General features: G+C 37.9%; 1 protein-coding gene across 1 annotated transcript in view; it reads left to right on the forward strand.

Moving 5' to 3' along the window:
• The window catches only part of LOC105519788 (ovostatin), a 50,198-nt gene that overhangs the window by 7,898 nt on the left and 18,183 nt on the right, over window positions 1-24,117 (forward strand). The window contains exons 3-7 of the mRNA XM_011953266.1: window positions 8,962-8,982; window positions 9,559-9,727; window positions 10,432-10,516; window positions 19,470-19,587; window positions 22,489-22,603. Coding sequence (XP_011808656.1) covers window positions 8,962-8,982; window positions 9,559-9,727; window positions 10,432-10,516; window positions 19,470-19,587; window positions 22,489-22,603 — 508 coding nt within the window. The remainder of the gene's footprint in view (window positions 1-8,961; window positions 8,983-9,558; window positions 9,728-10,431; window positions 10,517-19,469; window positions 19,588-22,488; window positions 22,604-24,117) is intronic.

Below are 24,117 nucleotides of genomic sequence, written 5' to 3' on the forward strand. Positions count from 1 at the left end.
TAATTTCACTTAATGAAAACACTTTCCCCAATTTTTTAACTGAAGGAAAATTTACAGTTTTCATAGTTTTAAAGATGGCAAGCTGAGTGCATTATCAGCTATGTGTGCTTTGGCTACATGAGGGCTATACTTTTATAGTAACACATGTAATCTCTTAACAAGATAACTCCTAAACAAATTAGTTTTAAATTGAGAGTTTTCAAGAATACACCTTGCACGATAAGGGTACCCTACCTGTAAAATAAATAAGAATGAAAGTTATCTGTATATGACTTAATCTGGTGCAGTTATCACAAATATTTTCTGGGGACTGACATAATTCTAAAACACCTCTTAAACACCTATCGTAGCTTGTGTTAATTTTTTAAAATAGGGAAAACATATTATCACTGAAGACATTCTACGTGGAAAATCCACATACAGATGCAAACACAAGAGCCATGAACAGCATGTTTTTAGATTTGGGTGTGTAATCGATTTGTAGTTCAACTTGTTTCTATCTCAGGGAATTTCTCTTAATTTTCTTTAATGAGCACAGGTTATTTTACATTAAAGTACCATGAATTAAAATAGTACTTAAACTATTTGACATTTTATGAGACATTTATTCTTAATTCCATAAAAATCTGCCCTTCAAATAAATAATAGATTATATGATAGTAAAACATCTGGTACAATCTTCATATTTTAATATGGTTTAAAAGTCCATTTGATTTACAACTTCCTCAATCCTTGCTATGTGGATATTGAGCCCTGGATAATCTGATACACTGTAGTAATATAAAAGTGCAGAGTAATACAAAATTGATAAACGAGAAACTGACCAGGGAAGTTCACAGTATTTATAATGCAATATATTAACTGCTATATAGTGGCATGAACAAAATACGAAAAAGTATAGTAAACAGATAGAATAGAAAGTGACTAATTCTTCAGTTATTAAAAAATAAGTATATCAAAGAGGATATACAGGAATGCATTTAGAGTAAGAAGGGATAAGGTACTTGACTGACGTACAAAGTCTTCAGCAAAGCAGATTCTAGTTGTGTCTGGGAGAATTAAAGAAGGGCTATTCAAGCTTCCAGTGTCAGGGTAGAAGGGAAAGTAGCCCCTCTGTGTGAGAAGGAAAGGGCTATTATAGAAATAACTATGACAGAAGTAAAGTCAGTACTCACGATGAAATTACCGCAGGTAAAGGATAGTGTATAACTTCAGGTTAGGAGGCTCGGTGGGAATGGCTGGAGAGGAGGCTGTGGTAGAAGGCCAGGTCGGAACTTCACACAAAGTAACGTGTGACTTGCTACACATTAAGTTATGAAGACATTGGCTTTTGTGCAATGGGAGGTTTTCATCAGAGAAGATTCAAGATAAGATATAGTCTTCAGAAAGTGGCTCTGATAACCATAGAAAGATTAGCTAGGTTATGGCCACACAAATGGCAGCGATCCAGTTAGTGACAGTTGTGAGAGTCCAAACACGAGATGATTACATCTTGAACAAAGACGGGGACAGTTTTGGAGTTAAAGAGGAATCTATTTTTTTTTTAAACAGTCTTGCTCTGTTGCCCAGGCTGGAGTGCAGTGGGGTAAACTCAGCTCACAGCAACCTCCGACTCCCAGGTTCAAGCAATTCTCTTGCCTCAGCCTCCTGAGTAGCTGGGATTACAGATGTGTGCCACCAAGCCCGTCTAATTTTTTTTGTATTTTGTTAGTAGAGACGGGGTTTCACCATATTGGCCAGGCTGGTCTCGAACTTCTGACCTTGTGATCCGCTCCCCCCCTCCCCCGCCAGCTTCCCAAAGTGCTGGGATTACAGGCATGAGCCACCGTGCCCAGCCAGAATTCGATTTTTAAATGACAGAGCTAACGAAGTAGGTGAAAAGATTAGAACTAGAGGGAAAAAATGTTTTAAGATAATTAAGCAGAGACCTGAATGAAGTGAGGATGTCTACCATGGGTGAAGAAAATCATTCTGGGCAAGAGAAATAGCAGGTAATATCTTTAGGGTATGTTTTGATGTAGAGTGTAATATAAAGAGGGAATGAGAATGAGGGGATGACAAGAATGAGGGAATAGGAATGAGTCCAAAATTTCTAGCCTAAACACCTGGACAGAATTGTCGTTTACTAAAATAAGGAAGTGTAGGGCAAGAGGAAAGAAATCAGGATTACATTTTCGGGCACACTAAGGGTGAGATATCTTCTAAATATTCAGGCAGATATGTCAAGGAGGAAGCAGTATTTATGAAACTTTAGGTAAGAAGAAAGGGCAGGGCCAGGCACAGTTGCTCATGCCTGTAGTCCTAGCACTTTGGGAAGTCAAGGCAGGCAGATTACTTGAGCCCAGGAGTTCACGATAAGCCTGGGCAACATGGTGAAAACCCACCTCTACTAAAATTACAAAAAAGTTAGCCAGGTGTGGTGGGGCAAAGTAGTTCCAGCTACTTGGAAGGCTGAGGTGGGAGGATCACCTGAGCTTGGAAAGTTGAGGCTGCAGTGAGCTGAGCTTGCTTCACTGCACTCCAACCTGAGTGATGAGAGTGAGACCCTGTCTCAAAAAAGAAAAAAAGAAAGAAAAAGAAAAAAGAAAAAAGGGCTGAAGATATGAATTTGAAGAACCATCAATGTAGAGACCACATTTAAACCATGAGATATGATGGGATCAGCATTTCTCAGCCAGTCTTATGAATTCCGTGGTACCCAAACAGCAAGTCTTTTTTTTAAAAAAATCATCAGCATTTGACACCCATACTTGCACATACATATGAATAGAATTATGAAATAGGTTATCAAATAAAGACTTTAAAAATTAATGTGTGAATAAATGAATTGAAGCCAGGAGAGGGTCAATAATCTGGAAGAATGAGATTAAAAAAGTTGAACTCTAAATGAACCTGAAAACACAAAGGGACAGAAAGATGACAACATAGTCTTGTCATCAGCAAATGAAATTTTTTCCAAAATACAATGACTCTGGTATGATGGCCAATACCAATTTTGACAAGAATCTTCATTTCCCTTAAAGCATATCAAAACTTCCCATGACATCTAAGCAGTAGAAAGGAAGACCATTAGCCAGGTGACATCCTATGACAGCAACCAGAAAGTCACTAGATGACATCAACAGGAATAAATTTTCTGAAACTAGTGGCATCTAAAATAATAATTTCTCTCTTTTGAATTAAAATGCAAGAAAAAAATGTTTTGTTGGAGTTGTGAACTAGGAAGTTACTTATTTCCCTTCTCAAGCCATGTGGAAGATGAGAGGTCTCCACTATCGAGACCTAGAGGGAGAGAGGCAACCTCAAAGCAAAAAAGAAATCGAGAGTTTTGTGAGAGAAATAGGGGCAGAGAGAAACATCTTCAAAAGAGAATGAAGTTTACTGACAGCACAGTAACATGAGTTTGACAAGGTCCATCAGGCTGAGAACCAACTCGGGGATAGGACACAGATAGATAAGAATGTGAGAGTGGGAGAATACAGCTGATTGCAGGCGCTTCCACGGCGGGTTGAGGGAATAAGGGTATTGGTTGATGAGGGATATACAGAAAAAGCACACACTAAATAAGTATGCATGCCATCTCTGTGAGAAATTGTACTAACAGTTAAGTGACCTGCTTCCTCTGGCTTTTGTTTCTTTAGTGAAGTCGTTAGGCAGCCTGAGCACATGTTGTGAGAATGCACAAGAGGAGAAAGGTAAAGCAGGGATAGAAGTACAAAAGAAAGACAAAAAGTTCTTCTACTGAACCCTTTCTTGGCAGTATAACTTAATAAGCTCAACCTGGTAACCCAGGGATCCGATATGTCTTACATAAGATGTGCGTGTAACTCCTCATCACAGGTGGTAGTAACTTAGTGCTTTTCGATTCACCTAAGTTAATCAATGTAGGAAGAAAGCAGTGATGACACAAAAGGTAAATATTTTCATTACATCACCTTTCTTTCTTTCTTCAGTGATGTTTCGAGTTGTGTCTCTGGATGATCATTTGAAACCAGTTGATGAAATGGTAAGTTATAGCTAGAAAGAGGTAGGTATTTGTGCATGGTTTTGCTTCTTAAAATTAATCCATGAAAATGAGGCAGGCCAGTCTAAGTTACTGGTTTTACATTCTTATTAGCCTGTGTATTCTTCCCTTACCATCAAACTTTTTCCTTTTTTCTTCTTCCTCACTCTCTCTGGTCAACACAATTAAACATATTTCCTAATTACAGATAAAAGTCTGTAATTTACTGAATGCTCACCACTTATAAAGCACTGTGCTAGGTAAGCCGAGACCCAAAGATACAGAAGATACTCTTTCTGTCCCCAGAATGATTACATTAGAACAGAGGTTGTTGGGGAAGAACATAAATGAAGCAACATGCATGACTATATTACTGACATCTGGAAGAATAGGATATGGCAGAGAGTAGGCTCTTAATATTATACCATTATTAAATTATGTATTGAGTGAATGAGTAATGTTATATAGAGTGAATATTTTATTTATTTATGTATTTTAGAGATGGAGTCTTGCTCTGTTGCCCAGACTGGAGTGCTGTGGTGCGATTATAACTCGCCAGCCTTAACTTCTGGGCTCAAGTGATCCTCCTGCCCCAGTCCCCCAAGTAGCTTGGACTACTGGCAGCAGCATCATGCCCAGCTAATTTTTTTTATTTTTTGTGGAGACAGGGTTTTGCTATGTTGCCCAGGCTGTTCTCAAACTCCTGACCTCAAGCTCCTCTTGCCTTGGCCTCCTAAAGCGCTGACATTGCAGGCATGAGCCAGTGAGCCGAGTCACAATAATACTTTATAATGACTGAATGAGTGAATTACATGACCAGTGAATTTAGCATTACGGCTGCTTTGTATTTGGAGTTACCAGGAGAGGTTTTATCTCAGGTCAACTTCTCCAAAATGGGATTCTGAGAGAGGGAAAAATGGACAACTGAATTATCAAGAAAGTGCTGCCAGGAGAAACCAATAAGAGAGTGGAGAGAAGCAGGGCAGGGGAGGGGAGGAAACCAAGCATGGATGCAATTGATTTTGGGCAAAGTCTTCAGCCTGACTGGCAGGAAGCTCTGGAGCGTAAATTACACTTCAGAGTTGGTTCCACTTTAGGAACCAAAGCTGGGCTTTTGTACTCCAGCATCAGGCAGTTATTGGCTCTGGGCACCCCACAACATAGGAGTAAACCCCTAAGAACTTACCACCAGGCCCCAAAACAGGCCTCTCAAAAAGTCCACAGGTGAAAGCTGTTAGAAGTAAAACACAATGGAGCTGGGGGTAGTCGGAAGGAACCAGAAAAAGGGATCGAAGGGGGAAGCATTGGCCATGCCTGATACAGATGTCACAGGGTAGGTGAAATCAAGACACTCCTTAGGGAACAGAGATGACTAAATGTATAAATTAGGCCTAGAAGATACTGTAGGCAGAGAAAAAATGTTAGTGAAGGCATGTGGGTAGAGAATTAAGAGGATTTAGGGAATAGTCATAACCCAACTTTGCTGAAACTTATAACAAATATAGAAAGTCATGTTGAAGGGCCGGGCGCGGTGGCTTATGCCTGTAATCCCAGCATTTTGGGAGGCCGAGGTGGGCAGATCATGAGGTGAGGAGATCGAGACCATCCTGGCTAACACGGTGAAACCCTGTCTCTACTAAACACACAAAAAACTAGCCAGGTGTGGTGGCGGGCGCCCGTAGTCCCAGCTACTCGGGAGGCTGAGGCAGGAGAATGGCTCTGCCGGGAGGCAGAGCTTGCAGTGAGCCGAGATCGGGCCACTGCTCTCCAGCCTGGGCAACAGAGTGAGACTCCATCTCAAAATAAATAAATAAATAAAAGGGTCATGTTGAAAAACTATTTGGAAAGGAGGCTTGTTGCTATGTTGTGAAGGCACCTGAATTACAGTTGGTCATAGAGGAACAGTTTGTGTGTAGAGCAGAGAAATAACTTGACTGGGGATGTGTTCCAGACCCCTTCCAATTTTTCCAGATATTGCTCTTATTTACACAGGGATAGTAAAGGGGGAAGTGTTGCTACTCATTAGGGAAAGTGACGCTGCCTCATTTTCCCTAATGGGAAATTCAAAGGAGTTACTTCATAGACACTGATGTGCAGTTAAGGAACTAAATACATAGCAGGAACATGGTGATGATAGTCTAAGACAGTATTTCAGCAGGGAACTGCAACCCTGATAGAGACAATCTGAGAACAAAGGTGTTTAATAGTGAAAACAGTCAAAAGACAACGAATCATAACCTGGAAAAGACTGAAGTCTTTACAACAGGATACTTGATAAATTTCATTTCGTGTACTTTAGAAACCTGTTAGAACTAAGCATTCTTTTGTGGTCTCTTAGGTCAATCTATCAACTGAACGCAGTTACGAAGAAGCTTCTTAAGCTTACAGAAGCTGTACAGATGGTTTCTCTGTTACTGCCTTTTCCTCCCTCCAAATTGTACTTCATCCTTAACATATTTAAGACGTCATCACTTTTAATCCACCTCCTTTCCCCATCTTCTATAGTTATGCTACATTCACTAGATTGTTGCTTAATTTTAATTTCCAGAGCAGGAATCTAATTTTTAGTGCCCCAAAGACCTTGTATTAATCTAAATCCAAAATCACTTCTATAAGATAGCGTGTGCTTCCTGTTCTCCTTGGTTCATGGTTGAAGCTTCTATTTCTAAGAATGCCACTCCTCTGTTTAACCAAAGCAGTGAGAATTTCTACTGCAATCCTTTGACAATCATCCTCGATTGGAAGCACCCCGGGGAAGTAAAGGGCTCCCTGAAAATCAAAGCAGCTGCAACAGTATCGTAACTTCTCTGTTAGTTCTCAACCCCCATTGTTGACTTATTATTATCAATTAGGCCAAATATGATTATCCAACTCCCTGCTTGATAATAACTACATTTGCATAAGAACAACAGGATTAATGGACTGTTCCTTCAAATATGGGTCATAGATAAGAAGACGTTTGTACCAAATGTTTATGGCATGGGGTTTCCATGGCACAGCAAACTGCATGTGTTTATGTATAGAGATGGAAATAGATGTAGCATTTCCAAAAATGATGGCAGCTAAGAGATCATGTGGTTTTATCTTTCCAAGCCAGTGTTTCTAATTGCTGGATATTATCCGGTTCAGTATTCCATTTAAATAAATAGATTCAATGCATGGCTGGCCTATGAGATTTGGGCATTCATAATAAATTTGACTACATAATCAAAATATAGTAATGATGCAACTTGGGTCATTATCAAATGAGCCAAGATATAGAGCATATACCTAGTTTCTTCTGCCCAAATCTTATATCAGTCTTTTCTTTCATTTTCTGCAATTTCATTACTGATGGTGACTTTCTTTTCCTTTAGGTCAATGTTTTGTAGAATATTCAAACATTTTTTTTTTCCAGGAAGTTTCATTTACATCAAGAAGTTTCAGATCTTTCTTGAAACTTATCTTAAGACCTGGAACTACTTGTCTTCCAAATAGAGGCCCTCTTTTTAGGGAGAGGTAGCATGAACCAGAAGGGGACATGAAGGAGTTATTGTATTGGTTCTTGACTGGTTTATACGAGATTTAGCACAGACAGTCCTTAGTGACTAGAGCAGAATCAGCCTCATTTTAATAATTGTTTTTGGAAAAAAATCAAGCAGCTTAGAACAATGAAAATGTGGTTTTATTAGGTTCTTGCTCACTAGTTTTTTGAAATAGACCAAGATCAGTTAAAGAAAAAAAAGAATAAAAAAAGACAAATTAAGTAATAAAAAAAGACAAATTAAGTAATAAAAACTGAATTTGTTGAACACAGTTGAAGCCATCTGCATTGGAAATATTGCAAAGAGCAAACAAAAAGGGACAGTACTCTACGTTCATTTCTCATTATTAGAATCTCATCCAAATGGTTAACGTCTTCCCATGGCACCTTTGGGTAATATATTCTTTTTCTTCCTATGAGGAAATCTCATGAGAAGCTCTACCTCTCTTAATGCTTGAGTTAATGATGCAGCAGTATTTCTTCAATACCATCTCAATATTTCATCGAGTTTCAATTCCATGAATTTAGAATAACAAGTGAGGCCCTTAATTCAACTGTTCTATTTCTCAGTTACAAGAATTCTGAACAAGGTTTATGAATCCTATTCCTGTCTCCAGACACATTATGTTTCATTAGTGAATGAATGCTGCAATTAGTGGGAAGGAGCACTTAGCAACTTGGGGAGTGGGCAAAGGACCCTACATACTCATTTTTAAAATTCTCATCAGCCTATTCACATGAGAGCTTCTGGCCTAGGAGTGTTTAATTTCAACTTTGTTTTAAGGTCCTGAGAGAAAACACTAAGGGATGAAAGTCAAACTGTTGACTATAGGTTTAGAGGGGGCAAGAGTGGCAAACATGGAGAGAACTGAGAGGAGATACAAAGAGGTGGAAGGAGAAGGATGAAGGAGAGGAGACTCTGCAAGGGAAACTTGGGCAAATGTCTACATTTATTTATTTGTCTGATAAGGAAATGATGGAGTATAGGAATGGTCAATAATCTAAGACAAAAAAAATTAGTGCTAGATACAGAAATAAAAATTGAAGCATTTCAAAAAGAGGCAACCAGCAGTGTGAAACATTGCAACTGTCAGAGTGAAGACTGACCACGAATTTGTCGATAAGGAAGTTATTATTCATCTAAGAGGGCATTTTTATTATGTTAGAAAGACCCAAGGGCAGGGTTGCTTACTGAGACGGCAGGGTGTGTGTTGTGAAAGAGAGAGAAGTAAATGAAAATTCTTGAAAACTAGGCAGATGAGTCTCAGTATAATCAACAGATAGTCAAACTTTCAGTCAGAAATCAGTATTTGTTTGGGTTCTCCTAAATGTGCTTGTTTCTTTGCTTAATAATAGATTTATAATTAACCTCTTCACTCATCTAGGAAAAAACCCTTGAGTTCATATAATAACATTATTTTTATTTTTATTTCAGTATCCAGTGATCACCCTTCAGGTAAGATAACTACTAGTTGAAGAATTGTTTTCTCATTTTTTTGAACATCTCTCCAAACCTCAAAATCAAAAGGCAGTTCACAGGGAAGACTGTCTATTTAAATTGTCACAGAATTATTAATTTCATGTAGACAGCCTCAAGAGGACAGAAATAGGTTTCCACCCGCACCACCATGTGATTCATATTAGCATGCACCCATTAATATAGATAATAATAATATAGACAATGGGCAACTATGACTGTATTTAATGTAATGCTTAGTTGTTGAATGTCTATAAATTTGTACTTAATGTTTTGTGCACTGGGGATAAAATATGGCCCGCCTTTAAGAAATCAGAGATTGACACAGAAAATAAATGTAAAAAAATCACAGCTAGCTCTAAAATATACTAAGTGTTATAGTATGCACCTGTGTGACCCCAGAGAGGAGAGTAACCAAGTCTCCTTGGGGAATGTGAGGACACACTCATGTTTTGAATCTTAAGTGGGTTAGAAACCTAAGTAGGAAGCACCTTGCTGAAACTTTATAATGAATAAAAACATCCAGCATGCAAAAATACACTTTCTTATTCTTAGGATCCAGAAGGCAACCGAATACAGCAGTGGGTGAATGAGGAGTCTGTGGGAGGAATTCTACAACTTTCCTTCCAATTAATCTCAGAGCCCATCCTCGGATGGTATAGAATCACCGTGGAGACGCTCAATGAGAAGAAAACATATCACTCCTTCTCTGTGGAAGAATATGGTAAATAAATAGCAATGAAAATATTACGTATTAATAAAAAATTACAAAATCTTTTCAATTTTGCAAGGGCAGGATTATTAAATGACAAATTCTCAAGTGAGTATCTCTTCCTTTCCTCTTTCCTTGTCCTCTGTTACTATTTTAGGGTTCACCATCTACTCTGATTTTTATCTCCTAGTTCAGCCCATAATCTTCCTGAAATTCTCTGTTGACCTAGGCTATCTATTCTATCTTCCTTTTGTAGTATCTGGATTCTATTTTATATGATAGTTTCTGGGATGTAAAGCACTTCTTATGAAAAGAATGGAATTAACATTAGTCATATGTTAGCCATTAGTCCCTTCATATTTTCTCCTAAAGTCTTCATAAAATTTCTATTGTAGTATCATTATTACTGTTTTAAAGATGAAGATATTGAGAAACACTTTCCCAAGTTCAACACCTGAAAAGTGATGAATTTGAAATTCAAAATATGCATTTTTCTATCCAGTTCCAAAATCCAGTCTTATGCACTTCAGTGTCCTCCTCACACTGTTTATTAATGGCAAACATAAGCAAAGGTCGATGGTTTGTAAAGGAGAAACAATAGTTTTGTATGAATGTATTTATGTTAATATGTATTTGTGTTAATAATAGTTCTGTTAATAATATATAATATATACATTATAATATAATATATACTTTTTTTTTTTTTTTACTGGCAGTGTTACCCAAATTTCAAATGACTGTGGATGCACCAGAAAATATCTTAGTAGTGGACTCTGAATTCAAAGTGAATGTCTGTGCCTTGTAAGTTGAAACTGTACATAATAGAATAATGCATTCACAGAAAGATATTAGAATGGGATAGATGGCTAAAAAGAAGTAAAATATAAATGTATGAAGGTAAGGGAGAAACACGGTATGAAATTATTTTGCTGATTTTATGAATTCTTCCATCCATCTATAAGTATTTTAATGCATGTTATGACACGTGGTTTTATGCAACGGTTTAAGACAACTGACTACTATCTTTTTTACATCATAACATATTATTTTGCACCAGCCAATACAGTAGCCACTGACCATATGTGGTTATTTAAGTTTTAATTAAAATTAAATATTCAGTTGTGCTAGCCACATTTCAAGTTGTCACATGTGACTAGTGGCCACTGAATTGGAGAGCATAAACATAAAACATAGAACGTTCCATCTCCCAGAAATTTCCACTGGACAATATGTTCTGTTTATGATGATTTCTCAATTCAATCTTTATGTATTACATGATTATAAAAGAAAACTGAAGCTCACGATGTATCATGGAGAAAACTGCTATAAGAGTTACAAGTGGCTTTAGGGTAATGGTGGGGCACAGTATGGAGGATACTAAGGGCAGACAGGGACTTAGGGGCAAATAGTGAGGATTAATGTGTGGCAGGAGTAGCAGTGAAGCAGGTCAGGTTGTTTTCCCCTCTTCTTGTCACTAAGTTAAGCAACATTCACGGAGTTTATATAACCAGCAAAGACAGCCAGGGTGCAAACATAAAACTTTGTCTCCTCAGACCTCATGTGAGGATTCATTCTTTCCCTGACTCATGTGTACTTCTTTTCCTTTTAATTTTGCATAATTAAAAATGAAAAGTGACCTGGTAATTTCTAGTTATTAGGAGAGCTTCATTGCAGTAATCTAAAATTCCATGCCAAACTTTAAGATGAAAGATTTACCTGTCCTCCTTCCTGTGTCTACTTTAGGCTGGAAGTCTGTAAGAGTCAAGAAACACGGCTAACTTTTTGATGTCACTACCTTGTGCTTCACCTCCAGAGTTGGAGTGGGAGAATACAGAAAAGGCAGAGACTGAAATGTCTCATTGTAGTTGGATCATAGAGGCAGGGAATTCCCAGCATTGCTGGAAAATCCCCTGAGTAACAGAAATCCCCAAAGCCCAAATGTCTAGGTACTTCCCTATCACAGTGGCTGTGTGTTGGCTCCTGTGTCATTTTTACTGGAGAAGTATTGCATAATTGAAATAAAGCACTCTAGGACAAGCCAGCTGGGAATCCCAAAACATAAGCATGAATCGCTAAATGGTTGAAGAGTCTAAAGACTTGAAATCAAGGTATTAAACAAATAAAAAAAAGAAAGCAATATATACCTGAGAAAACTGTTGAACATCAATCCGAAAAAAATTTAGAAATAAGTAAAATTTATATACTCAGATATGAGTCAATAGTGTAACTTTAAAAATAATTAAAGACCTTGGAATTAAGCATATTATTAATTTAAAAATATATGTGTAGAAAGGCTGACTAGAAGGATGGATGATGCTGAAGAGAGAATTAGTAATTTGGAAGATGAAATTGAGAAATTGTCATAAAATGCAGCCCAGAAGAATCTACTGTTATTCCTTACAAGCAATTTTGTTCTTTGCCCTTTCTACCTATTTAAATTTTTTAACAATGAACAAATATTTGTGTACTTCCATGTAATTAAAAACAAATATAATTGGAGCCCACCGCGGAGCTGCAAAGCTGCTGTAGCCAAACTACCTCTCTAGATTCCTCCTCTCTGGGCACAGCATCTCTGAAAGAAAGGAAGCAGCTTCAGTCAGGGGCTTGTAGATAAAACTCCCATGTACCTGGGGGAAGAAGCAGCTGTGGGAGCAGCTTCAGCAGACTTAAATGTTCCTGACTGCTGGCTCTGAAGAGAGCAGCAGATCTCCCAGCACAGTGCTCAAGTTCTGCTAAGGGACAGACTGCCTCCTCAAGTGCGTCAGGGACCTGTGCCTCCTGACAGGAAGACACCTCCCAGCAGGGGTCGACAGACACCTCATACAGGAGAACTCTGGCTGGCATCTGGCGGGTGCCCCTCTGGGACAAAGCTTCCAGAGAAAGGAGCAGGCAGCAATTTTTACTGTTCTGCAGCCTCTGCTGGTGATACCCAGGCAAACAGGGTCTGGAGTGGACCCCCATCAAACTCCAGCAGACCTGCAGAAGAGGGACCTGACTGTAAGAAGGAAACCCAACAAACAGAAAGCAATAACATCAGCATCAACGTCAACAAAAAGGACAACCACACAAAAATTCCATCTGATGGTCACCAACAGCAAAGACCAAAGGTAGATAAATCCACAAAGATAGCCAGGAGCAGTGGCTCATGTCTGTAATCCCAGCACTTTGGGAGACCGAGGCAGGTGGATAACCTGAGGTCGGGAGTTTGAGACCAACCTGACAAAACATACAGAAACCCCGTCACTACTAAAAATACAAAATTATCTGGGCATGGTGGCACACGCATGTAATCCCAGCTACTCAGGAGGCTGAGACAGGAGAATTGCTTGAATCTGGGAGGCGGAGGTTACAGTGAGCTGAGATTGTGCCATTGCACTCCAGCCTGGGCAACAAGAGCAAAACTCCGTCTCAAAAAAGAAAGAAAGAAAGAAAGAAATCCATGAAGATGAGGAAAAACCAGCACAAAAAGGCTGAAAATTCCATAAAGCAGAATGCCTCTTCTCCTCTAAAGAGGAGAGAAGAAAAAGCAAGATTTTCTTATTTTTTGAACATCTCTCCAAACCTCAAAATCAAAAGGCAGCTCACATGGAAGACTGTCTGTTTAAATTGTCAGAGAATTATTAATTTTATGTAGACAGCTTCAAGAAGACAGAAACTCCTTCAAACAGTCAGGCCCCTCTTCTGCAGGTCTGCTGGAGTTTGCTGGGGGTCCACTCCAAACCCTGTTTGCCTAGGTATCACAACTCCTTGCCAGCAAGGGAACAAAACTGGACAGAGATTGAATTTGATGAATTGACAGAAGTAGGCTTCAGAAGGTGGGTAATAACAAACTCCTCTGAGCTAAAGGAGCATGTTCTAACCCAATGCAGGGAAGCTAAGAACCTTGATAAAAGGTTAGAAGAATTGCTAACTAGAATAACCAGTTTAGAAAACAGAAATGACCTATTGGAGCTGAAAAACACAGCATGAAAACTTCATGAAGCATACACAAGTATCAACAGCCGAGTTGATCAAATGGAAGAAAGGATATCAGAGATTGAAGATCAACTTAATGAAATAAAACTTGAAGACAAGATTAGAGAAAAAAGAATGAAAAGGAACGAGCAAAGCCTCCAAGAAATATGGGCCTACGTGAAAAGACCAAACATACATTTGATTGGTGTACCTGAAAGTGATGGGGAGAGTGGAACCAAGTTGGAAAACAGACTTCAGGATATTATCCAGGAGAACTTCCCCAACATAGCAGGACAGGCCAACATTCAAATTTAGGAAATGCAGAGAACACCACACAGATACTCCTTGAGAAGAGCAACTCCAAGACACATAATCGTCAGATTCATCAAGGTTGAAATGAAGGAAAAAATGTTAAGGGCAGCCAGAGAGAAAGGTCTGATTAACCCCAAAGGGAAGCTCATCACACTAACAGTGGATCTCTCTGGAGAAACCCTGCAAGCCAGAAGAGAGTAGGGGCCAATATTCAACATTCTTAAAGGAGAGAATTTTTAACCCAGAATTTCGTATCCAGCCAAACTGAGCTTCCTAAGTGAAGGAGAGATAAAATCCTTTACAGACAAGCAAATGCTGAGGGAATTTGTTACCACCAGGCCTGCCTTAACAAGAGCTCCTGAAAGAAGCACTAAACATGAAAAGGAACAACCAGTACCAGCCACTGCAAAAACAAACCAAAATGTAAAGACCGTCAACACTATGAAGAAACTGCATCAACTAACGGGCAAAATAACCAGATGACATCAATCATAATGACAGGATCAAATTCACACATAACAATATTAACCTTTAATGTAAATGGGCTAAGTGACCCCAATTAAAAGACACAGACTGGCAAATTGGATGACGAGTCAAGACCCATCGGAGTGCTCTATTCAGGTGACCCATCTCATGTTCAAAGACACCCATAGTCTCAAAATAAAGGGAAGGAGGAAGATGTACCAAGCAAATGGAAAGATAAAAAAAAAAGCAGGGTTTGCAATCCTAGTCTCTGATAAAACAGACTTTAAACCAACAAAGATCAAAAAAGACAAAGAAGGGCATTATATAATGGTAACGAGATCAATGCAACAAGAAGAACTAACTACCTTGAATATATATGCACCCAATACAGGAGCATTCAGATTCATAAAGCAAGTTCTTAAAGACCTACAAAGAGACTTAGACTCCCACACAATAATAGCGGGAGACTTTAACACCCCACTGTCAATATTAGATTAACGAGACAGAAAATTAACAAGGATATTCAGGACTTGAAATCATCTCTGGACCAAATGAACCTAATAGACATCTACAGAACTCTCTGGCCCAAATCAACAGAATATACATTCTCATCAGCACCACATCACACTTATTCTAAAATTGGCCACATAATTAGAAGTAAAGCACTCCTTAGCAAATGCAAAAGAATGGAAATCATAACAAACAGTCTATCAGACCACAGTGCAATCAAATTGGAACTCAGGATTAAGAATCTCACTCAAAACCTCAAAATCTCACTCAAAACCTCAAAATCTCACTCACACAACTGCATGGAAACTGAACAAACTGCTCCTGAATGACTACTGGGTACCCAACGAAATTAAGACAGAAATAAAGTTTTTTGAAACCACTGAGAACAAAGACACAACGTACCAGAATCTCTGGAACACAGCTAAAGGAGTGTTTAGAGGAAAATTTATTGCACTAAATTCCCACAGGCAAAAGTGGGAAAGATTTAAAATCAACACCCTAACATACAATTAAAAGAACTAGAGAAGCAAGAGCAAACACATTCAAAAGCTAGCAGAAGACAAGAAATAACTAAGATCAGAGCAGAACTGAAGGAGATAGAGATATGAAAAACCCTTCGAGAAATCAATGAATCCAGGAGCTGGTTTTTTGAAAAACTCAACAAAATAGATTGACTGCTAGTAAGACTAATAAAGAAGAAAAGAGAGAAAAATCAAATAGATGCAATAAAAAATGGTAAAGGGGATATCACCACTCATCCCACAGAAATACAAACTACCATCAGAGAATACTATAAACACCTCTATGCAAATAAACTAGAAAATCTAGAAGAAATGGATAAATTCTTGGATGCATACACCCTCTCAAGACTAAACCAGGAAGAAGTTGAATCCTTGAATAGACCAATAACAAGTTCTGAATTTGAGGCAGTAATTAATAGCCTACCAACCAAAAAAATCCAGGACCAGACAGATTCACAGCTGAATTCTACGAGACGTTCAAAGAGGAGCTGGTACCATTCCTTCTGAAACTATTCCAAACAATAGAAAAAGAGGGACTCCTCCTTAACTCATTTTATGAGGCCAGCATCATCCCGATACCGAAAACTGGCAGAGACACACCCAAAAAAAGAAAATCTCAGGCCGGTATCCCTGATGAACATCGATGCAAAAATCCTCAATAAAATACTGGCAAACAGAATCCAGCAGCACATCAAAAAGCTTATCCACCATGATCAAGTCGGCTGCATCCCTGGGAGTCAAGGCTGGTTCAACATATGCAAATCAATAAACGCAATCCATCACGTAAACAGAACCAATGACAAAAACCACATGATTTATCTCAATAGATGCAGAAAAGGCCTTTGATAAAATTCAACACTCCTTCATGCTAAAAGCTCTCTATATACTAGGTATTGATGGAACGTATCTCAAAATAATAAGAGCTATTTCTGACAAACCCACAGCCAATATCACACTGAATGGGCAAAAGCTGGAAGCATTCCTTTTAAAAACTGGCACAAGACAAGGATGCCCTCTTTCACCACTTCTATTCAACATAGTATTGGAAGCTCTCGCCAGGGCAATCAGGCAAGAGAAAGAAATAAAGGGTATTCATATAAGAAGGGAGGAAGTCAAATTGTCTCTGTTTGCAGATGACATGATTGTATATTTAGAAAACCCCATCATCTCAACCCAAAAACTCCTTAAGCTGATAAGCAACTTCAGCAAGGTCTCAGGATACAAAATCAATGTGCAGAAATCACAAGCATTCCTATACACCAATAATAGACAAATAGAGAGCCAAATCATGAGTAAACTCTCATTCACAATTTCTACAAAGAGAATAAAATACTTAGGAATACAACTTACAAGGGATGCAGAGGACCTCTTCAAGGAGAACTACAAACCACTGCTGAAGGAAATAAGAGAGGACACAAGCAAATGGAAAGACATTCCATGCTCATGGATAGGAAGAATCAGCATCATGAAAGTGGTCATACTGCCCAAAGTAACTTATAGATACAATGCTATTCCCATCAAGCTAACACTGACTTTCTTCACAAAATTAGAAAAAAACTGCTTTAAATTTTATATGGAACCAAAAAAGAGCCATATGGTGAAGACAATCTTAAGCAAAAAAAAGATAAAAGAAACAAAGTTGGAGGGTCAGGTGTGGCGGCTTGCACCTTTAATCCCAGTACTTTGGGAGGCTGAGGTGGGTGGATCACCTGACATCAAGAGTTTGAGATTATCCTGGCCAACATGGTGAAACCCTGTCTCTACTAAAAATACAAAAATTAGCCTGGCATGGTGGTGTGCGCCTGTAGTCCCAGCTACTTGGGAGGCTGAGGCAGGAGAATTGTTTAAACCTGGGAGATGGAGTTTGCAGTGAGCCGAGATTATACCACTGCACTCCAGCCTGGCAACAGAGTGAGACTCTGTCTAAAAAAAAACAACAACAACAACAACAAAGCTGGAGGCCTCACATATCATGCTTCCTGACTTCAAACTATACTACAAGACTACAGTAACCAAAACAGCATGGTACTGGTACCAGAACAGATATGTAGACCAATGGAACAGAGCAGTGGCCTTAGAAACAACACCACACATCTGCAACAATTTGATCTTTGACAAACCTGGTGAAAACAAGCAATGGGGAAAGGATTCTCTATTTAATAAATGGTGTCGGGAAAACTGGCTAACCATATGCAGAAAACTGAAACTGGACCCCTTCCTTACATCTTATACAAAAATTAACTCAACATGCATTAAAGACTTAAACGTAAGACCTAAAACCATAAAAACCCTGGAACAAAACCTAGGCAATACCATTCAGGACATAGGCATGGGCAAAGACTTTATGACTAAAACACCAAAAGCAATTGCAACAAAAGCCAAAATTGACAAATGGGATCTAATTAAACTAAAGAACTTCTGCACAGCAAAAGAAACTATCATCAGAGTGAACAGACAACCTACAGAATGGGAGAAAAATTTTGCAATCTATCCATCTGACAAAGGGCTAACATGCAGAATCCATAAGGAACTTAAACAAATTTACAAGAAAAAGCCAACAACCCCATCAAAAAGTGGGTAAAGGATATGAACAGACACTTAAAAGATGACATTTATATGGCCAACAAACATATGAGAAAAAACTCATCATCACTGGTCATTAGAGAAATCCAAATCAAAACCACAATGAGATACCATCTCATGGCAGTTAAAATGGTGATCATTAAAAAGTCAGGAAACAACAGATGCTGGAGAGGATGTGGAGAAATAGGAGCACTTTGTGTAAAAGCATTGGTGGGAGTGTAAATTAGTTCAACCACTGTGGAAGACAGTGTGGCCGTTCCTCAAGAATCTAGAACTAGAAATACCATTTGACCCAGCATTAATGGGTATACACCCAAAGGATTATAAATCATTCTAATATAAGGACACCTGCACATGATACATTTATTGCAGCACTATTCACAATAGCAAAGACTTGGAAACAACCCAAATGCCCATCAATGTTAGACTGGATAAAGAAAATGTGGCACATATACACCATGGAATACTATGCAGCCATAAAAAATAATGATTTCATGTGCTTTGCAGGGACATGGATGAAACTGGAAACCATCATTCTCTGCAAACTATCACAAGGACAGAAAACCGAACACCACATGTTCTCACTCATAAGTGGGAATTGAACAATGAGAACATATAGGCACAGGGAGGGGAACATCACACACTGGGGCCTGTCAGGGGTTGGGGGGCAAGGGGAGGGATAGCATTAAGAGAAATACCTAATGTAGATGACGGGTTGATGGGTGCAGCAAACCACCATGGCACATGTATACCTATGTAACAAACCTGCACATTCTGCACATGTATCCCAGAACTTAAAGCATAATTTAAAAAAAAAAATAAACAGTTTTCTTCTTCCTTTCCAAAACAAAACAAACAAAAGAAGGAAATGACCCCAAAATCTAATGTCTTAAAATGACATTTATAAAAAATAAATACATATAATTTACATTTTAAAAGTAAAACCCATAAAAATATGCTCATTATAGCAGTTTAAAAACAAAAAACTATAAAGCAAAATGTTATTTTATTTTATTTTTTGCTTTTTAATGCTCCATTGCTATCAGTATGTAAAAAATACTATTTTTAATGAAATAATGACTGATGTATTTTTTCCTTTACTATTAGTTTTTTTGTTTGCATTGTATTTTAGTGACTTAGATATATGACTTCTACATGTAGATATATGACTTCTACATGTCTATTTCAACCTTTTTATTTAAAATACGTCTTTGCCTAAAGCATTCAACTCAATTTTAGTCAGTACCATTGTTTTAGATTTCCTCTAGAAAATAAAATTTATGGTAACTAGCTATTTAAATGTTGTTACAGTGCTGGTTTCAGCTACTAAATAAAAGTTTCAAAACCCTATACAGATTTAAAATGACCTTGACCTCTGTAATTGTATTGTTGCTATATTCTTCTATTAGATATACCTATGGTGAACCTGTGGACGGGAAGGTCCAACTTAGTGTGTGCAGAGAATCTACTGTTTATCATTCATGTGGTCGTCTTATCAGTTCACTCTGTAAAAATTTTACCATTCAGGTAAGAGGTATATCTGCAAAATTATAAATAAGTTTGCATTAACCTTTTATCCTCACCTTTCATTTACCTTCCTTTCTTCTTGTTTCCCTTTTTACAGTTAAAAATACATACTTATATTCTATATTTCTATTCCTAATTGTAAATTTTATATTCCTCTTATGTCATGCTAATTTTCATTTTCTATTGACTGACAGAAAGCAAATTATAGTATCAGAAACTGAGTAGTAAATTTCAATTCTTAATTAAAAATGGATTTGGTTTCATATCAAAATCTATACCTTATCAATTTTCTGGGAACATATGTCCTGTCTTTATTTTTTACTTTGTGGATTTAGTCAGGGAGATATGATGATGTTTCTGTATATTCGAGAGTATTAGATGCATAATTATTTTCCTCTCAATCTATCCTCACTGGAAATAAGTGTATATAGGAGCTCCAGATGGGAACTCTATCAGTCAGGGTTCTTAACCACTAAAGAGAAGAATCAACTTTTCCAAACTGACAAAGGAGGAATTTCCTAAAAGATCTACTTGGAAGGTTCGAGAACCAACATTCAGAAAATGGACACAAACAGACTGGTCTAGGATGTAGCAAGGCTTTCAGCTGTAACCATGCCAGATCTGACTGGCTAATATACAACTGCCAGCCACAATCCCCACACTACAGTGTGGTACCATTTATCCACACACACGTGGGCAGACACACACGTGCACACACACAGAGTCATATATTCCTGTCCTGTTTAGAGAATACTTCAGGTTGGAAATAAGTAAGAACCTTCTAATTCTTAAATTAAAAAAAAAATTTGGACAATAAACACTAACAGTAGTAACAATTGTAATCATTGCTAACATTTAATGGATGCTTCTTGTATGTCAGTCACTGAGCTAAGTAGTTTATGTGCATTTGATTCTCAAAACAAATAGTACCCTATGAGGGGACACTATTATCGCCCCTTTACTGACAAATGGATTAAAGCAGCAAGAGGTTAAATACATTGCTCAAGATCATGGGTGCAGCAAAAATAGATCATAAATTTACGTCAAAACTCAAGATCATAAATATATGTCAATACATATACATTTATAGACAGAATCTCGCTGTGTCACCCAGGCTGGAATGCAGTGGCATGATCTCGGCTCACTGCAACCTCTGCCTCCTGGATTCAAGCAATTCTCATGCCTCAACCTCCCAAGAAGCTGGGACTACAGGCGTGCACCACTACGCCCAGCTAATTTTGTATTTTTAGTAGAGACAGGGTTTTACCATGTTGGCCAGGCTGGTCTTGAACTCCTGACCTCATGTGATCTGCCTGCCTTGTCCTCACAAAGTGCTGGGATTACAGGCATGAGTCATTGCACCCCAACCAAGATCATATAAATATTTAAATAACTAGTGGGGCTGTATCTTCAGGGATATCAAGGATACAGAAATTTTCTCCACAAATTCATTCAACAGATAAATATCGAGGTCTTTTAATATGCGAGAGTAATTTTATTTAGAAGCTTCATTGTTGAGCAAGACAGATCAGGTACCTATCCTCATGGGTTTTGCACCTTATGAAGCAGTCATAATCTTTAAAGATGCACATTCTAGAAGAGAATAAACCAGTATAAGCCAAGTACACTGGGTAGGTAGATCCCAGAATGCATTATTGAAGAAGGCTATATTATATAGATGCCCTTCAGGAGGTTTGAGAGATCTGGAAATTTAAAATATACATGTAGGGTGGGAAGAGGTGAGGATCAAAAAATTACCTATTGGGTACTAAGCTTATTCCTGGATAGTGAAATAGTCTGTACGGCAAACCCCCATGACACACAATTTACCTATATAACAAACCTGCACATGTACCCTTGAACCTAAAATAGAAGTTGAAAATATATCAAATGCACATGTAAAGCAGGAATGTGGACTAAATAATTTATCGAATTATTCACCTTTAGTGTAGTGGAAATTTATTTAGACCTTTAAGCTTGTGGAAATGGTTCTAGACTTTCTTATAGTTTCAAGGACCCCCTGAAGTGGCACATGATTTTGACATCTCACCCACATCTTGAGGACTAGATTTCCTCATCTCATCGTAAGATGAAGGAGTAGAACAGGAACTCAGTTTTTCCCCAATGTAATAGCCCAGGAATATATGAGCACAATTGATCCCACGTTTTAAAAATATTTGCCAAGTCCTCCTGTTTAACTTTAGTTACTAATTGTGACACTTTAAAAATTTCACTTAGCGAGACAGTCTCACTTGAATAGACACTGAGAGAAATGTAAAGGAATTTGATTTAAAAATCTACTACCTACTGAATGTTTACTAAGTGCCAGGCCCTGTGCTAAACACCCAGTTATCATTTAATGTAATACGATTCTACAAGCTCTTTATTAATATCCCAGTTTGTATGAAGTAATAAGTGGCAAAGCCAGGGTTCAAATCCTGGTGTTTGACTGTAAAGCCCGTGTTCGTAACTGCTAAGTAAATAGTCCCATAAATGTCCAAGGTGTGGTAACTAATAATAATATAAAACTCAGTTTCAAAACTGTAAAAGAATATGGCTGAAATTACCAAAATTGCAAATGTCATGTGTGAATACATGTGACTAGTGATGGATGTGTTTATTATCTTGTATATTAACAAAAGAATGTCACCATGAAGAGATTTTTAAAACACAATATTGTAAGAGTATTTATTAAAAATTCAAATGTAGTTATAGGTAAATCCATACATACATGAACTGAAAATATAATTCTAGAAGCACAATGAATTATTTTATAAAATTAAAACTTGGGTCATACAATATTCTTGAAGTTGCTTCAGTGAGGTTACACATTTTCCCTATTATAGCTATTTCTTACAGTCTTCTTTTAAAATTTAACTTTTCTTTTATTGTTCTTTTCAGCTAGGGAAAGATGGCTGTGTCTCCAAGTTTATTAACACAGAAGCTTTTGAGTTAAATCGGGAAGGATACTGGAGTTTCCTCGAAGTGCATGCTCTTGTTACAGAAGACGGAACAGGTAATGCTCTCTAAGAAGTCAAATCCCAATGGATATCACTGTCTCATTCGAATTATTACCTGGTTGCTAACTACACAATGTTAATACAGTCATTTTTTCCCCAAGGGCTTTTCATTGGGTTCATATGATTTGAATTCTGAATGTTTCATATATCAACCAAACTTTTTACACACCTGTTGATGGATGGTCAAGTATTAAGTTCAAATAAGAGTACAATGGAAGTAAGAATGCCAATTTATGGATGTAGTTTTTGGTTTTGGTTTTCGATATAAAGTATTAGGATTTAGATATAAAGTATTAGGTTTTAGATATAGAGTATTTGGTTTTAGATATAAGTATATCCCTTTTCCTTAATCATTCCACAGATAAATATAATCGGGACATGTAGTTGTTAATGATAAAATTTTTTTGGTGAGCATAGAATTCGAACATGGGAAGTAAAATAGTATGGGGAGAATATTTTACTAAGCCTCTGAAAATAAATCCAGTGAAATATCTTTATCTCATAACCAGGAAAATATTTCTTTCTTTCTTTTTGAGACGGAGTTTCACTCTTGTTGCCCAGGTTGGAGTGCACTGCCACAACCTCAGCTCACTGCAACCTCTGCCTACCAGGTTGAAGCAATTCTTCTGCCTCAGCCTCCTAAGTAGCTGGGATTACAGGTGCCCACCACCACGACTGACTAATTTTTTGTATTTTTAGTAGAGACGGGATTTCATCATGTTAGCCAGGCTAGTCTCAAACTCCTGACCTCAGGTGATCCACCCACCTCTGCCTCCCAAAGTGCAAGGATTACAGGCGTGAACCAGTGGGCCAGGCCAAAAATATTTCTAATGACTAATTTGTGTCTCCTGGACCTAATAACCCTTCCTCCTTAAGCACAGAATGCTAAGTCTTATTCCTTGAAATACTTTTCTCTGTGCTGACCACTTTCTTTCTGTTAATATAGTCTTTTTAAACTTATGCATATATAACTGATGTTTCAGCAAATTTCTGTTCATGAAGTATTAAATTGCTAATGTACTTATATCAGTATTCAAAGTTTTAGAGGTTTCTGTCACATTCAGGGGAAATTCAAGTATTAAACAAACGTTTAATTGATAAATAAATATATTAGTCATACTGAACTAAATAAATAGTAAAATAATAGCCAGGCACAGTGACTCACACCCGTTACCCCAGCACTTGGGGAGGCTGAGGCAGGAGAATTGTTTGAGCCTAGGAGTTTGAGACCATCCTAGGCAACACAGTGAGACCCCATCTCTACAAAAAATACAAAATTAGCTGGGTGTTGTGTCAGGTAGCTATAGTCCCAGCTACTCAGGAGGCTGAGGTGGGAGGATCACTTGAGCCTAGGATGTTGGGGCTGCAGTGAGCCATGATTGCGCCACTACACTCCAGCCTGGGCAACAGAAAGTGAAAGAAAATAAAAAGAAAGAAAGAAAGGGAGGAAGGAAGGAAGGAAGGAAGGAAGGAAGGAAGGAAGGAAGGAAGGAAGGAAGGAAGGAAGGAA

The sequence above is a fragment of the Colobus angolensis genome, unplaced genomic scaffold (assembly GCF_000951035.1).
Source record: "Colobus angolensis palliatus isolate OR3802 unplaced genomic scaffold, Cang.pa_1.0 Scaffold11, whole genome shotgun sequence".
NCBI classification, from domain to species: domain Eukaryota; kingdom Metazoa; phylum Chordata; class Mammalia; order Primates; family Cercopithecidae; genus Colobus; species Colobus angolensis.